This window comes from Salvelinus sp. IW2-2015, unplaced genomic scaffold (assembly GCF_002910315.2).
Source record: "Salvelinus sp. IW2-2015 unplaced genomic scaffold, ASM291031v2 Un_scaffold495, whole genome shotgun sequence".
NCBI classification, from domain to species: domain Eukaryota; kingdom Metazoa; phylum Chordata; class Actinopteri; order Salmoniformes; family Salmonidae; genus Salvelinus; species Salvelinus sp. IW2-2015.
The window spans coordinates 595,364-610,430 of NW_019942562.1; the positions used below are offsets into that span (position 1 = coordinate 595,364).

Sequence of the window (15,067 nt, forward strand, 5' to 3'; positions counted from 1 at the left end):
CGGACAGTGTGCAGTGGGAAAGAGTTATTTCGTTGGGAGACAGTGTGCAGTTGAAAGACGTTGTGTTGGAGGTAACCAGTGTGCAGTTGGAAAGAGCCTTGTAATTTTTGGGAGCACAGTGTTTGCAGTTGAAAGAGTTGTTGTTGGGAGGACCCAGGGGTTGCAAGTTGAAAGAGTTGTGGTTTGGGAGACAGTGTGAAAAGAGCCAAAGAGGTGCCAGTAGGCGTCATAGTACTGCTTTCTCAATAGATACAATGACACAGAGAAGAAACCCAGATATGATAACCAGAGCGTGGGAAGCCTTGTCTGTTTCCAGACAGCCTGTACACTAGTGGCGGGGTTTTTAATAACAGAAAGTTCATGGTCAGCGGCTACTAGGAGGCCAGGATGAGCGCTGTGTGTCTGGGCACCATGAGGGCTGTTCTGTTGTCTGTGTGTTGCGAGGACCAGGGTGGGTGGCGTTCAATTTTGCACTTTTGCAGTCTCTATTCTTAGTGCGGTTTTAACTCTATTAACTATTTCTCTCATCCCACATCCACCATCCCTCAATCCACCATCCCTCACTCCCCTCCATGCGCCCTACTCCATCCACACCTTCGACCACGTCATTGCCCACGTCGTACTCGCTCTCATTCCACGATCCCTCCATTGGCCCACCCCCATCCCACATCCTCATTCACATCCGCATGGCATACCCATCCATCCCTACCGAATGCCCCTCGCTCCGTACCTCACATTCCCTCCATACTACCTATCCCCACCTATACCTCTCGCATCCCAGGCATCCCCCCACGCACTATCGCAGGCCCCATCTCCTTCAAGTGCCACCCATCCCTCCATAGGCCCACCAATCCCACTCGCCTCCCACAATCCCTTCCATCCGCACCATTCCCATCCATCCCACCATTACCTCACATCCCACCATCCTGCCATACCCATCCCCTCCTCCAGTACCGCACCATCTCCGCCACCAGTTGCGCCTACCTCCATATCCGCAGTCGCGATTCACTCCTTCCTGCCATCCCTGCACACATCCTCCATCCCGACCACATCCCTCCATCCCACCTCCCTCTCACATCCGCACACCATCCCTCCATCCCATCCATCCCTCCATCCCACCATTCTCCCTCCATTCCTTCACCATCCCACCATCCTCCATCCTCATCCCACCCATCACCTGCCCACTCTCCGCCATCACACCCTCCATAGCCCACCATCCTTTCCACTCACCATCCATCCTGCACTCCACCCCCATCCCTCCATACCACCACCCTCCCTCCATACCACCTACGACCCATCCACCAATTCACTCCATCCCACCATTTCCTCCTCTCATCCCTCCATCCCACCATCCCCACCATTCCTCGCATCACCTCCATCCCTCCACTCCATCCCACCTCCCTCCCATACCACTCCATCCCACCATCCACCCATCCTTCCATCCACCACCATCCCTCCTGCCTCCCATCGATCCCATCCATCCTCCTCCCACCATCCCTCCATCCATCCCATCCATCCCCACCATCCTCCATCCCTCCACCACCATCCCCCATACCTGCCACCTACCCCTCCATCCCATCCACCAGATTGAATGGGGTGTCACTTTGTGTGTTGTTTCGGTGATCTCTCCCCTTCCCCTCCTCTCCTCTCTCTCTCTTCCTCTGCCCAGGTGGCCGGGGGCATGAGACATCTCACCAGGTCAGTTTTCCTGACTTTAACGGCTTAACTCTCTCCTCAACAACATGGATCTCATTAGGAGATCTACACCACACTGGCTGGGAAGCCGTAGAGTCTGAAGTCACATAAGGTGTGGCACACATACGCACAACCACGTGCATGAATGCAAACACACACACACACACACACACACCACACACACACACACAACACACACACACACACACAACACATACACACACACACACATGCTATACACAACACACAAACACACACGCATACGGTGTGGTTGTTGTGTTGTTGTTTTCTCTCTTGTTTGTTTTCTTCTTTCCACTCCCTACCCCCACCTTCCTCACCTCTCTGGGTCCCCGTCCGTCCTGTCTCATTTGATTGCCTGCCTGATGAAGTCCCACAGAACACATGGCTGTTTTACCCAGGAATGCTCACACAAGAATGGCAGAGGGGCCTGTGCACTGCCCTGCGTGCCTCGTCATCGTGGTGACCGCAGCATCTACTCCTTGGCTTCTGGCAGGAAGTTCGACCACCTGAGGCAACATATTGCTTGGATCAGCACGCATTAACCCTGCCCCAATTCACCCTACTCACTCATGTGACGTGGGTACAGAAAACGACACACACAAAATGGCCAATGTACATACCACGTAAGCAACGCAACAACTCACGAGATTGTTTCACACATACATAAATACAGAGAGAAAGGATGAACCTTTTACACAATGTGAATGACTTTGACAATTGGATAATTAGGAGCCCCCACATCTGCTTTTTTTTTACAGATGTATTAATGCACTGAATATATTGCACTGGAATACAGATTGAGCGCTCAAACGTCTCACCTCCTCTCCTACGATCACACACCCCAAACACACCTGCTGGGACAGTGTGAGAGTTGCACACTCCTTGTAACCAAGTGTCTCTCTGTAGGCTAAGGTTATACTTCTCTTACATCACTCGTCATCTCATCTACTGCATCCTCTTGCTCTCATACTCTCTCTCTTCTCTTCTTTCCTCTCTCGAGACATGAGCACGGGGACTTAGTGAAGGTCGAGTCAACCAAAACCACTGGCTCTTGGTCTCTGGGTATATCGCTCGAGGTGCTTGAATGCTATGGAGCCGCATAAATCGGGGGTGTAGGCAGCCTGGGCCTGAGTTCCTTGGTTTTGCGCAACGCAGGGGGTGTGAGTGGGTTGGTGTTTTAAAGATTTATTCTAGAGGGTGGCCCCTTTGACACCCGGGGCGCCCCCCCCCCCCCGCGGACGCACTCTCAACAACCCAACACGCCGGAGGCGCAGGCCCCTGCGCCTCACGCCCATCGCCCCGATGCGACCCACGCTGCCACCCCCCCTTCGCAGCCCCCCGCCATCCCCGGCCCCCACGCACATCATTTTAGGCCCTCTGGGAATGTCATGTCGTGTGCGTTGCAGGTGTGGCTCACGCTTCTGCTTCTCTCTTCCTCTCTCTCTCTCCTCCTCTCCTTTCTCTCTCCGTCTCTCTCCTCCTTCTTCTTCCTCTTCCTGTCTCTGGTGTCTGTGTTGCTTGGGGTCTCCTGTCCTTCTGTCTTGTGCTCGCCCTTCCCTGGTGTGTCGCTGTGTGTTCCGTCGATCAGGTTGAGCTCCGTGCTTGGATGGTCGCCGTGGAGTAGTGATGTTGTTCGGTACGGCATGTGTCGTCTCTCGAGACGGGTTAGGCTGTTCAGTGGAACGAGCAGCGGACTCAGTGAGACCGATCATCTCTGAGTGCGCCAACTCTCTGAGGAGTAATGTGAAGAAATAATCACGCGAGAAACAATTCTCTTCGTGTGGTCTGTGCGTATCCATGACGTTCACATGGGGAAGTTAAGTGAAGCAAGGATGGCGAGATGCGTAAGCGGAGGAACTCATGTGGGTAATGATGTGTCAATCTGTAGGTGAGGAGATTGGTCTCTCTAGTATCGTGGACGGCGAGAGAGAACCAAAAGTTGATGTGGGAACTAAGCAACTCATAAGGGTGGGAGAAAGGAGAGCAAAAAGGGATGAGGGGGGCAACGTAGGATAGTGAGTGAGATGGGAAAGAGTGGAAAAGGAGAAACCATCTCACCGTAGTCGTGCTCTGGGTAGCTGTGGCACCTCGTTACAGTGCTCGTGTAGTGGGTGGGGATGAAATAGAGCAGTGCTAAATGGATAGGCTGCTGAAGTCGCGGGATCCGGTCCAGATCGGGTAGGTTTAGTCTCTAGTCGTAGAGTAGCTCCTCCCAGTAGCTGTGGTGTTGAGCGTGGCTCCGGCAGTGTATTGGGTGGTAGGGTATAACTCCTTGCGGACTAACAGTTCCGTGCGTCGGTGAGAGGTGGTATGAATGATGATGGCGCTCCGATGAGGGATTAGTGTACTCTATGGGTCGGCCAGTGACATGGCCCGTCTCAGATGACGTGGTAGGTTAGTCTGTGCTATAGTGTATAGGGTGTACTCCGGTCGCAGGAGTATGGCGTGAGTCTGCGGTCAGCGTGGGTGAGATACCTCCCTGCAAGGACCGGTAGGGTAGTCGGGTCCGGGAGCGTGGGTTACCGTATGGAGACTCCACTCGCGAGAATACATGAGGGTCAGGTGGGCTCGGTAGGCGTAGGAGAATACATCCTCGCGTACTGACGTTTATAAGGTGGTCGGTTCTCGTCGGTCAGATACTCCTCCAGACTAGGTTAGTCTCCAGGTTAGATAACTGCACTCCCCAGACTAGACGTTAAGTCGGCTAGAAGAACTGTGATGAGGAGTGGGAGCATCTCAGAGGAACCTAGTGTTAAGTCCTCCCTTGTAGGTAGGGAGGACTCCTGTTCTCGGCATAAGATCGTAGAAGTGTTGAGATCTAACTAGGTAGATGAGCTAGCGCTGCTCAAGATAGGTTAAAGGTTCTTGGCCATGAAGTTCACTGGAGAAGTTACCCCGGGATATAGATACAATCCTCGCAGACAGTGTGCAAGGGTTAGTCTCTGGAGATAGGTGCTGAGATAGGGCTTCCTCGACGCGTAGTAGTTAACTTCTGAGTAGAATTTCGCACATAACTCTCTCGGCAGTACTAGGTAGTCTCTAGGGTAGATTACTCCTCCAGGAGGCTAGGTTAGTCTACTTAGGGTAGTGTACTTCCTTCCAGACTAAGGTTAGTCTCTAGGGTAGCATAACTCTGCTCCAGACTTAGAGTTTAGTCCTCTAGGGTAGATGACTCCTCGCAGACTAGGGCCTAGTCTCAGCGGTAGATACTCCTCCCAAACTAGGCTTAGTCTCTTGAGGTAAGATTATCCTCCAGACTAGGTTAGCTCTCTAGGGGTAGATACTCCTCCAGGACTAGGTTAGTCTCTTAGGGATAGATACTCCTCACAAGAGACTAGGTTAGTCTCCAGCCGTAGATTACTCCATCCCAGACTAGGTTAGTCTCTAGGGTATGGATACTCCTCCACGACTAGGTATGTCTCCCAGCGAGTAGATAACTCCTGCCAGACTAGGTCTAGTCTCCCAGGGATAGATACTCGCCCGCAGACGTAACGGTTAGTCCTCACTAGGGTAAAGTAGCTCCTCCAGACTAGGTTAGTCTCTAGCGGTCAGATGACTCCCTCGCAGACATAGGCTTAAGTCTCTAGGGTGAGTATAACTTCCTTCCAGACTAGTTTTAGTCTCAGGCGGGTTATGGTACCCTCCTCCAGGATCTAGGTTAGTCTCTTATGGGTCGAGAATACTCCTCCAGACCTAGGTAGTCTCTTAGGGTAGATTTACTCCTCCAGACTAGGTTAGTCTCTAGGGTAGATACTCCTTCGCAGACTAGGTTAGTGTCCTCTAGGCGGTAAGATACTCCTCAGACTCAGGCTATAGTCTCAGGGTAGATACTACCTCCAGACTAGGTTGTCGCTCTAGTGGTAAGTACTCCTCAAGACTCTATGTGTGGGGAGTCTCTATAGGTAGATACTCGCCCTCCAGACCTAGGTTGAGTCTCTAGTGGTAGATTTTACTCCTCCAGAGCGTACCGGTTAGTCTCTTAGGGATAGATGACTCCTCCAGACTAGTTTCGAGTGCGGTGAGGGGTGGTATTACTCCTCCAAGACTGAGGTTAGTCTCTACAGGGTAGGAATTTAACTCCTCCCCAGGACATAGGTTAGTCTCTAGGGTAGATACCCTCCTCCAGGACTAGGTTAGTCTTAGCCGGGTAAGATACTCCTCCAGAACTAGTTAGTCTCTGTAGGGTAGATCACTCCTCCTCGACTTTAGCCGTTAGTCAATCCAGGGTAGAATACTCCTACTTCAGGGAACCTAAGGTAGGGGGGTGGTTCAGTTCTCTAGGGTGTAGAAATACTCCTGCCCAGACTAGGTGTTAGTCTCCAGGGTATGTAATCCTCCAGACTACGTTAGTCGCCTCATTAGCGTTACAGTATTACTCCTCCAGACCTCAGGGTGTAGTCTCTAGGTAGATTACCCGTCCAGACTTAGGTTAGTTCTTAGGGGATAGATGACTCCTCGGACTAGGTTAGTCTCGGGCGTGGGGTGGTAATACTCCTCGCAGACGATAGGTTGAGTGCGTCTAGGGGCCCAGATTACTCGCTCCAGACTAGGGTTAGTCTCTTTAGGGGTAAAGGCTGACGGTCCTCCAGATATGGGGTTTTAGTCTCTAGGGTAGATCACTCACTTCCAGACCTAGGTTAGATCTCTCAGTTCGGTAGAGTACCTTCCTCCAGTAACTAGGTAGTCTCTTAGTGTAAAGGTTACTTCCTCCATTAGCTACGGGTTAGTTCTCTAGGGGTATGGTACCCTCCTCCACTGGGACTGAGGTTAGTCGTCTTAGCAGGTAGATACTCTCGCGAGGATGTTAGCCGTTTAGTTCTCATATGGGCATAGATCACATCCTCAGACTAGTGTTAGTACTGCTCTAGAGACCGGGTAGCATACTATTCCGAGTACAGCGGGAAGAAAAGGACGGGAACAGAGGGAGAAAAGACTCCCAACAAAAACAAGTCCAAAAGCAACAGGCTACACCACTCCAGATGAGAGAGAGCGGAAAGCACGAGCTACAACCCCTCCCAGGATTAGAGAGAGTTGAAGAGAAAAGAGCTACACCCCCTCCAGATAGGAAGAGAGAGGCATACACCACTCAGATAGGCTACACCACTTCTCAGATAGCGAGAGAGAGCTTACGAGCCACTCTCATGGATTAGCCCGAGAGAGAGCGTACACACTCTCAGAATAGCGATGTGAGAAGCTACACCACTCTCAGAATAGCGATGAGAGAGCTAGCGAGTGGGGCGCTGATCTCTCTCTAGATTGAGCGACGGAGATAGCTACACCCACTCTCATGCCGACTAAAGCAAAGAGATAGGCTTACATTCCACTCTCAGGATAGCGTGCAGGCGGGGGAAGAATGACACTCGAGCTGTGATGCCCGCAACGCCTAAGATGGAAGATTCAAAGAGAAAAGGCGCCACCAGAAATAGCAATTGTTTTTTTCTGCCACCTGCAGTTAGATAAGGATGCCGTAAAAACATGATATGGAGATAGTCCAGGTCTGGTCGTTCGTAGGTTAGAATCTCTCAGAGAGAAAGGACGAAATGTAGGCAGAAACACCGCACGGATGATGATGATCTCTTTCTTCCCGTAGGTGATGCCGTGCACCACACACCACACACACCACTGCGCGATCTCTCTCTTGGGTATCTTCGCGTCTCTCTCTCCCTGACCCCCACCATCCAGCCTGATTGGTTCCGTATGTATGGTGGTTTGGGACGTCATCGCTGTGGTTACCTAGGGCAGGGCTGATTACAACATTACCTTCAATGAAATGAATGCAACTCATTCTGTGGTCTGCTACATAGAGTATATATGACAGAGACAGGTGATTGTTTTGTATAGATGTAGATGAATGTTAGTCTTCTCTGTGTATGCAGACCGGGGATTTGGGACTAGCACTTAGGCCTGTGTAGATTTAATAGCAACAGGTGATTATAGTGTATACCATTTGGTGATGTTGTATTGACGGACAGTCATGTAATGTCTTTGTATAGACAGACAGTCATGTAATGTGTGTGTATATACAGACAGTCATGTAATGTCTGTGTATAGATGGACAGTCATGTAAAGTCTGTGTATAGACGGACAGTCATGTAATGTCTGTGTATAGACGGACAGTCATGTAACGTCTGTGTATAGACGGACAGTCATGTAATGTCTGTGTATAGACGGACAGTCAGCTGATCTTTGTGTGTAGATAGTTTAGACAGGGTTATCTGTGTGTGTGATCTGTGATTCCCCTGACAGACAGTGTGTTGTGTCAGAGCCTGGGGGTAAACTGAGCTAGCTGATCTCTGTGGGACAACACAGCAAGAACACTTGCTGCTCTTTGAATAAGCTCGTCACTCAATACCAGATACCAGAGCTATAGAAATCACACTGTAAGCCAGCCCTGAGTTGAGTCCCAAATGGAACCCTATTCCCTTTAAAGTGTACTACTTTTGTAGTGCACAAAAATTGGATGTTGGGAAAGATAGGTTTTCACCTGAGATCACCTGTATAAATCCCAGATAAATAAAGTGGGAGTATCCATCACACATAATGCAAAGCAAGACTCAGATATAGTAGAAATAAAACTATTATGCATTGATGTTTTAACTCTCCACTCTCTCTCCTCTCCTTGCCTCTCCTCTCTTCTCCATTCCTCTCCTCTCTTCTCCATTCCTCTCCATTCCTCTCCTCTCTTATCCATTCCTCTCCATTCCTCTCCTCTCTTCTCCATTCCTCTCCATTCCTCTCCTCTCTTCTCCTTCTCTCACATTGGCAATCTCCTCTCTTGATCTCTCCTCTACAATATCCTCTCCTGCTTTTCTCCAATATGTCTCCTTCCTCTCACGCTTATTCTCCATTCTCTCAATTGCTTTCTCCTACTCCATCATTGCCTCTCTCCTCTCCATTCCTTCTCTCTCTTATTCCCATTTCGCTGCTCCAATTCTCCCTCTTTCTCCATTCCTCTCCCTTCCTCTCCTCTCACTCTCTCCTCTCATTGCCCTCTCTCTCTCCTTGCTCTTTTCTTTCTCCGTATTCCTATCCATTGCTTCATCTACTCCTCTCTCTCATTGCCTCTATCCTATCCTTGAATCTACTTACTTTCCATTTACTCCATTTCACCTATCCATCCCTCACTATCGGTTTACATCTTCTTGCCTATTCATTTTTCATTTACTTCCTTCTCTACCTTCAGCATCCCCTCCCCTCTCACTCTCTCTTGATCCTTCCTCTCTTCCTTAACTTTCCATTTCTCTCTCCTCTCTCTCTCTCTTGCCTCTCCTCTTCTCCATTCTCTTAGCATCATTTCATGTCCAGAGGATTCATCACTGCGGCCAGAAGTGTTTGAGATCCGGTGAACTCAATGGATGGCATCCTGTTCCAACTGGCCGTCTCTGATCGGGGGTGTCCACGCACGAACGAGATGCAACGCACGCGCGCACAGCCGCAGCGCACGCACGCCTGCCGCACCAGTACTGAGGTCACCAAAAAAGCCCTCAAAATAAAGAGTCCCTATTCGGTTTAAATAGCTTGATCATTACAGTTAACGTCAAGATACATAATTATGCAGAAAGATATTACTCACAGCCTCTCAGCTTATTTTGATTCAATGAATTCAGCAATATTGGAATGAGTCCATATTAGGGAAACATTTTCCCAGAGTCATTGTATAGCTTATTGTAGTTCATGCTCTTCTCTGTATTTTCACATTGGTATATTATTGTAGTTATGTAGTGTTTCAGTTTATTGGATCTCAATAGGGCCGTGTTCCTTAATCCATGTGGTTGTTCATTGGATTCACTGGGGTCGTCATACTTGGGACCAGTCGTTCCCGTTACGAAAACTCCTCTGCTTTCCACGAGATGGTAAAAGAGCCAAGACTATGTACGTGCTGCTCTGCTATGTATGCCAGATGCCTTTCTCAATTCAAGCTTCAAAACTCGGCAATTCTTATCGAAGAAGGGAGACCCTCACACACACACACACACACACACACACACAAGGAAAGGGGAATCCACACAGCATACAGCACCCCAGTGGTACTTCTAATTGTACACGGCTCACGTTCCCATGCATCTTGCTCCACAGGGCCGACCTGTGACGTAGAGAACCGGTAATTTCTGCCCTCTCCGAGCACCTGATGATTATTTCTGGGCAACGGGATACTTTAATAGTCTCCCCGGCCTCTGATTGGAGATGCAGGAGATAATTGCTCCCAATAATCGGAGGGGATTGAGCTGCTCCCAAATCTGGGAACGCCACAGATATGTTATGTGGAGGCCGAGTTGGAGAGGCCCGGGAATCACAGACAAATGTTTTTGTTTTGAGGGAGAGAGAACAGAGGGAGAGAGAGGTAGTCGGTCATTGATATTGTTGAATATCAGATATCGTTGAAAATCGTACCAGGGTCAGAAGGGAAAAGTCAGAAACACTGAAATGGTATAAACGTTTCGAAGTGTTTCTTGAAATAATAGTTTAAAGCAATTCAACTTTTGCCCCTCTCCTCTCTCCTCTCTCCTCTCCTCCAGCCGTGTTGGTCTGGTGGACATTGACAGGATAGCTCCACTGGAGGAGGGGGCCCTCCCATACAACCTGGCCGAGGTCCAGAGACAGGTAATATAGAAAGAGAGAGAAAGAAAGCACGCAGGACAGAAGACTTGTTGATGCTTTTAGCTTTCTTTTCAGACTCAGAGATATAGTCTGGGATTCAAGGCTTTTAATAGGCGCATTGTCGGCTGTTTAGTGACCTACGCTACAGCGCGCTTTGGATTGAATCCCGGCCATAGTTATTTTCTAACTGTAGTATAGAAACATCTCCAACAACGTCCTGGTAATGGTCAGAGCTTTTAAGTTCACTGATGATGTTGTTGGGTATTTCGGAGATGACTTAGTAACACACACTCGGACAGATATATCCAACATGAAACATGAACCACTGAAGACAAAATCATCTTACTACAGTATCCCAAAATACCAGTCCAAATTCCAGCCCACTCGCTCTATTTGTGTCAGACTCTCAAATGAAAGCCATTGAACAAACTGCTAAGGAAAACACAACTTCTCTCCAGAGAAATACCATTAGACATCAGAAACCTCTCTATGACATTATATCTTTATCAATTCAACTTTTAAAACCATGTTAATTCAAGACCAACTGCAGCCGTCCAAATCAGTTATCTCAAATGTATTGAGGGGGGAAATGAAAAATGAGTGAAGAGTGTTTGAAACAAAACAGCTGACGAAAAAAAATTGAAAGAAAGTTGGATGGATGGATGTTTCTTTTTTTCCCTCCTGTTAGAAGTTCTGCCTGGTCTGCAGAGTGAGACAGCGCGGTGTTGCGGGGTGAGTTCCTCCTCCTCCTCCTCTGACTGCAACCAGGCTAGGCTCCAGGCCGGGCCGGAGCAGGGGCCCAGGGTAGAGACGCCAGTCCCACCACAATGAGCCACTTTGGGCTGTGTGGTCTGGCCTCCACGGGCTGCAGGCCAGCTCTCCCTCTGAACCTCCAACCCTCCTCCTCTGGCTCTGACTCAGAGAGAGAAGAGGAAGGAGGGGGGTCCTCTGGGGGCAGACAGAGGGGGGTTAGGGGCTCAGATAGTTCCTGACAGGTGGACCTGTTCCAGAGTGGGGCCCCCCTCTTTACTTCCCTTCCCCAGGGACGATGGCTGAGCGCTGGGCACGGCAGGCCAGGGCACAGGTGCCTCCGGCTGGGTATGTGGAGCAGAATGCTTGGATGATGTTGCTATCAGTAACAATCAGCTGATTTTGTGCCCTGATGTGTGCCAATGGCATGGGCAAGGGGTGGCATCCAATCGAACCAGGGCTCCTGATTCTGGTTTTGTTCTACTAACTTCTTACGAGAAATGCTTCTGTGTCTGATTGGAGTTTTTCAAACTAATCCAAAAGTCTCACTAATTCAAGAGAGTTTTAACATTCAAACTGGTGGGAATCGATGCTAGAGGGCAATTAATTTAATCACAGAATAGAGACATAAATGTGAATATATAGCCTATAGTGATGATAAAAACGGAATTATATATCTGGTGGCGTCACATGAGATGACTTGGTACAGTATGGGATGGTGTCTAATCATGTCAGAGTAGACACCAGTGTTTTATTCAGCAGTAAACTCAACGTGACCCTTAAAATCATTCAACTCTTCTGAATGCTTGATGAAATATAGGCAATAAAATTATTCTGATGATGCATGTAAACTGTCTGATCTGAATTTATTGTAGGACTGAATGTAAATTAGATTTATAATAGTTAACTTCTCTTGTTACTCTGTGAGAATCAAGATGGGATTAATGGCTCAACTACAGCATGGGAATCAATGGCAGTGCTGACGTCTGATTGAAACATGGGATCTTTTGGTTTGTCTTCTMTCTCTATCTCTATCTCTATCTCTATCTCTCTCAATTCCAATTCAATTCAAGGGGCTTTATTGGCATGGGAAACATGTGTTAACATTGCCAAAGCAAGTGAGGTAGATAATATACAAAAGTGAAATAAACAATAAAAATTAACAGTAAACATTACACATACAGAAGTTTCAAAACAATAAAGACATTACAAATGTCATATTATGTATATATACAGTGTTGTAACAATGTAGGCAAATAGTTAAAGTACAAAAGAGAAAATAAATAAACATAAATATGGGTTGTATTTACAATGGTGTTTATTCTTCACTGGTTGCCCTTTTCTTGTGGCAACAGGTCACACATCTTGCTGCTGTGATGGCACACTGTGGTATTTCACCCAATAGATATGTGAGTTTATCAAAATTGGATTTGTTTTCAAATGATTTGTGGGTCTGTAGAATCTGAGGGAAATATGTGTCTCTAATATGGTCAAACACTTGGCAGGAGGTTAGGAAGTGCAGCTCAGTTTCTACCTAATTTTGTGGGCAGTGTGCACATAGCCTGTCTTCTCTTGAGAGCCAGGTCTGCCTACGGTAGCCTTTCTCAATAGCAAGGCTATGCTCACTGAGTCTGTACATAGTCAAAGCTTTCCTTATGTTTGGGTCAGTCACAGTGGTCAGGTATTCTGTTTAGGGCCACATTTTTGTTAATTCTTATCTCTCACACCATCTCTTCTCCCCCCTCTCTCTCCCCCTCCCCTCTCTCTCTGTCTTGTCTCTCTTCCAGCTGTCCGGTGGTGACCCGTCCCGATCTGTTCTCATCCAGGTAGCAGAGTCCGCCTACAGGTTTGGCCTCGGCTCCATCGCTGGCGGTAAGTCACGTCTGTGTCTTAAATCCTAATTCTTATGTAGTGCACTGCTTTTGACCAGATCCCTTAAAGTAGTGCACTACATAGGGAAAAATGTGCCATTTGGGACAGGTCCCACGGATCATTGTGTCACCACTACCTCCTCATCTGCCCCATGACCCTCCCGCATTACCCTCCACCCATTCACCTCCCCCATCACCCTCCCTACCCCATCCCTACCCTCCCACCCGGCCCCTCCACCCCTGGGCCCCTGGCCGCCTCCACCCCCCCATCACCCCTCCACCTTTCCCTGGCACCTCCACCCCCATCACCCTCCACCCCCCATCACCTTCCCACCCCTCGGCCCTCCACCACCGCCAATCACCCTCCACAAACCCCCTGGCCCCTCACCCATTCACCCTCACCCCCCTGCCCCACCCCCGAGGCCCCTCAACCCCCCATCACCCTCCACCCCCCTATCCACCCTCCACTAGCCCTCACCCCCCATCACCTCCACCCCCTGGCCCTCACATCACCCCACGCCCTGAGGCCCTTTCCACCTCCCATCAAACCCTCCACCCCCTGGCCTCCACCCCATCACCCTCCACCCCTGGCCCCTCCACCCATCACCTCCACCCCCTGGCCCTCCACCCCAGAGGCCCCTTACCCCCCATCCCTCGCACCCCCTGGCCCTCTACCCCCGAGGCCCCTCAACCCCCATCACCCTCCACCCCCGAGGCCTCCACCCCCGATCATCCTCCACCCATCACCCTCCACCCCCCATACCTCCCCCCGCGAGGCCCCCTCCACCCCATGCACCGCTCTCCCCCTGGCCGCCTCCACCCCATCACCTCCACTGCCCCGAGGCCCCTCCGACCCCCATCACCTCCACCCCTGGCCCCTCCACCCCCAATCACCCTCCACCCGAGGCCCCTCCCCCATCACCCTTCACCCCTGGCCCCTCCACCTCCCATCACCCTCCACCCCCGAAGGCCGCCTCCACCCCCATCACCCTCCACCCCCTGGCCTCACCCCCCCATCACCTCCACCCCGATGGCCCTCACCCCAATCACCCTCACACCCCCTGGCCCTCAACCCCACCCATCACCTCCCACCCCCCTGGCCGTCACCCATCACCCTCCACCCCCGTAGGCCCCTCCACCCCATTCAAGCCCTCCCCCCCTGGCCCCTCCACCCCATCACCTCCAGCCCCGAAGGCTCCAGCCCCCATCACCTCCACCCCGAGGCCGGCCTCAGCCCATCACCCTCCACATAAAAGAATGGAGAAAAACAAAGGGCTTCCTATTGCGTTCTGCAGGGGCGATTTTCCACCCTTAAAAGAGGACAGGGGCTCTTTGCGCCCATGGGAACCTCCCTGTGTTTGGACTCTTTGTATCCTGATCAGAGAGAGAGGGGCTTTTTTGGGGGAGGGGTGTGGTCGTGTCCCTCTCCTCCCTTCCCTCCTTCCCATCTTTTGACGGAGATGTTCCACCTCCTCCCCTCTACAGGAAGCAGGTTACATAAGGAGGTACACGCACTCCTGACTGTCCCCTCTCTATTAAATGTTGGTCGAGTTGGATCCTTCTGATGTGTCAGTCGCGAGCCATCAGATAACAATACTGACGAGCCTGGAAAACTCCAGACAACTGGCTCCATTTTGCGATGTTGATGCTCTCACATCACACACACTCCTTATCTTCCTCTTTTTGTCTCATTCTCTACTCATCTCCAACTGTCCCAGGTTGTGTTAAGTCGTACAACCACTGTACTTGTTTTGAAACGCAATGTGATGTCGTCACATTGCGTGAAGTTGTTCTGAACTGGTCTTTATACGTCTTCATGACCCTTTATATGCTTTACAACACTCTACATGGTACGTTAGTAACTTATAATCGTAATTTGTGGCCATCACAGTACTTTCATACACCACCGTTCAAAAGTGTTGGGTCACTTAATGTCCTTGTTTTTTTTAAAGAAAAGCTAATTTTGGTCCATTAAAATAACTAAAATCGACCAGAAATACAGTTTTCAGACATTGATAATGTTGTAAATGACATTGTAGCGTGGAATGGCAGATTTTTTAGTGTAATAAATCGTTCAATAGGTGTAACGAGGCCCATTATCAGCAAAAGCCCATCACTCCGTGGTTCCAATG

The 15,067-nt window shown here is 49.8% G+C and overlaps 1 protein-coding gene across 1 annotated transcript in view; it reads left to right on the forward strand.

Moving 5' to 3' along the window:
- Positions 1–15,067, forward strand: part of LOC112068388 (electrogenic aspartate/glutamate antiporter SLC25A13, mitochondrial) — a 74,855-nt gene that overhangs the window by 15,095 nt on the left and 44,693 nt on the right. The window contains 3 exon segments of the mRNA XM_070438128.1: positions 2,911–3,122; positions 10,233–10,317; positions 12,852–12,936. Coding sequence (XP_070294229.1) covers positions 2,911–3,122; positions 10,233–10,317; positions 12,852–12,936 — 382 coding nt within the window.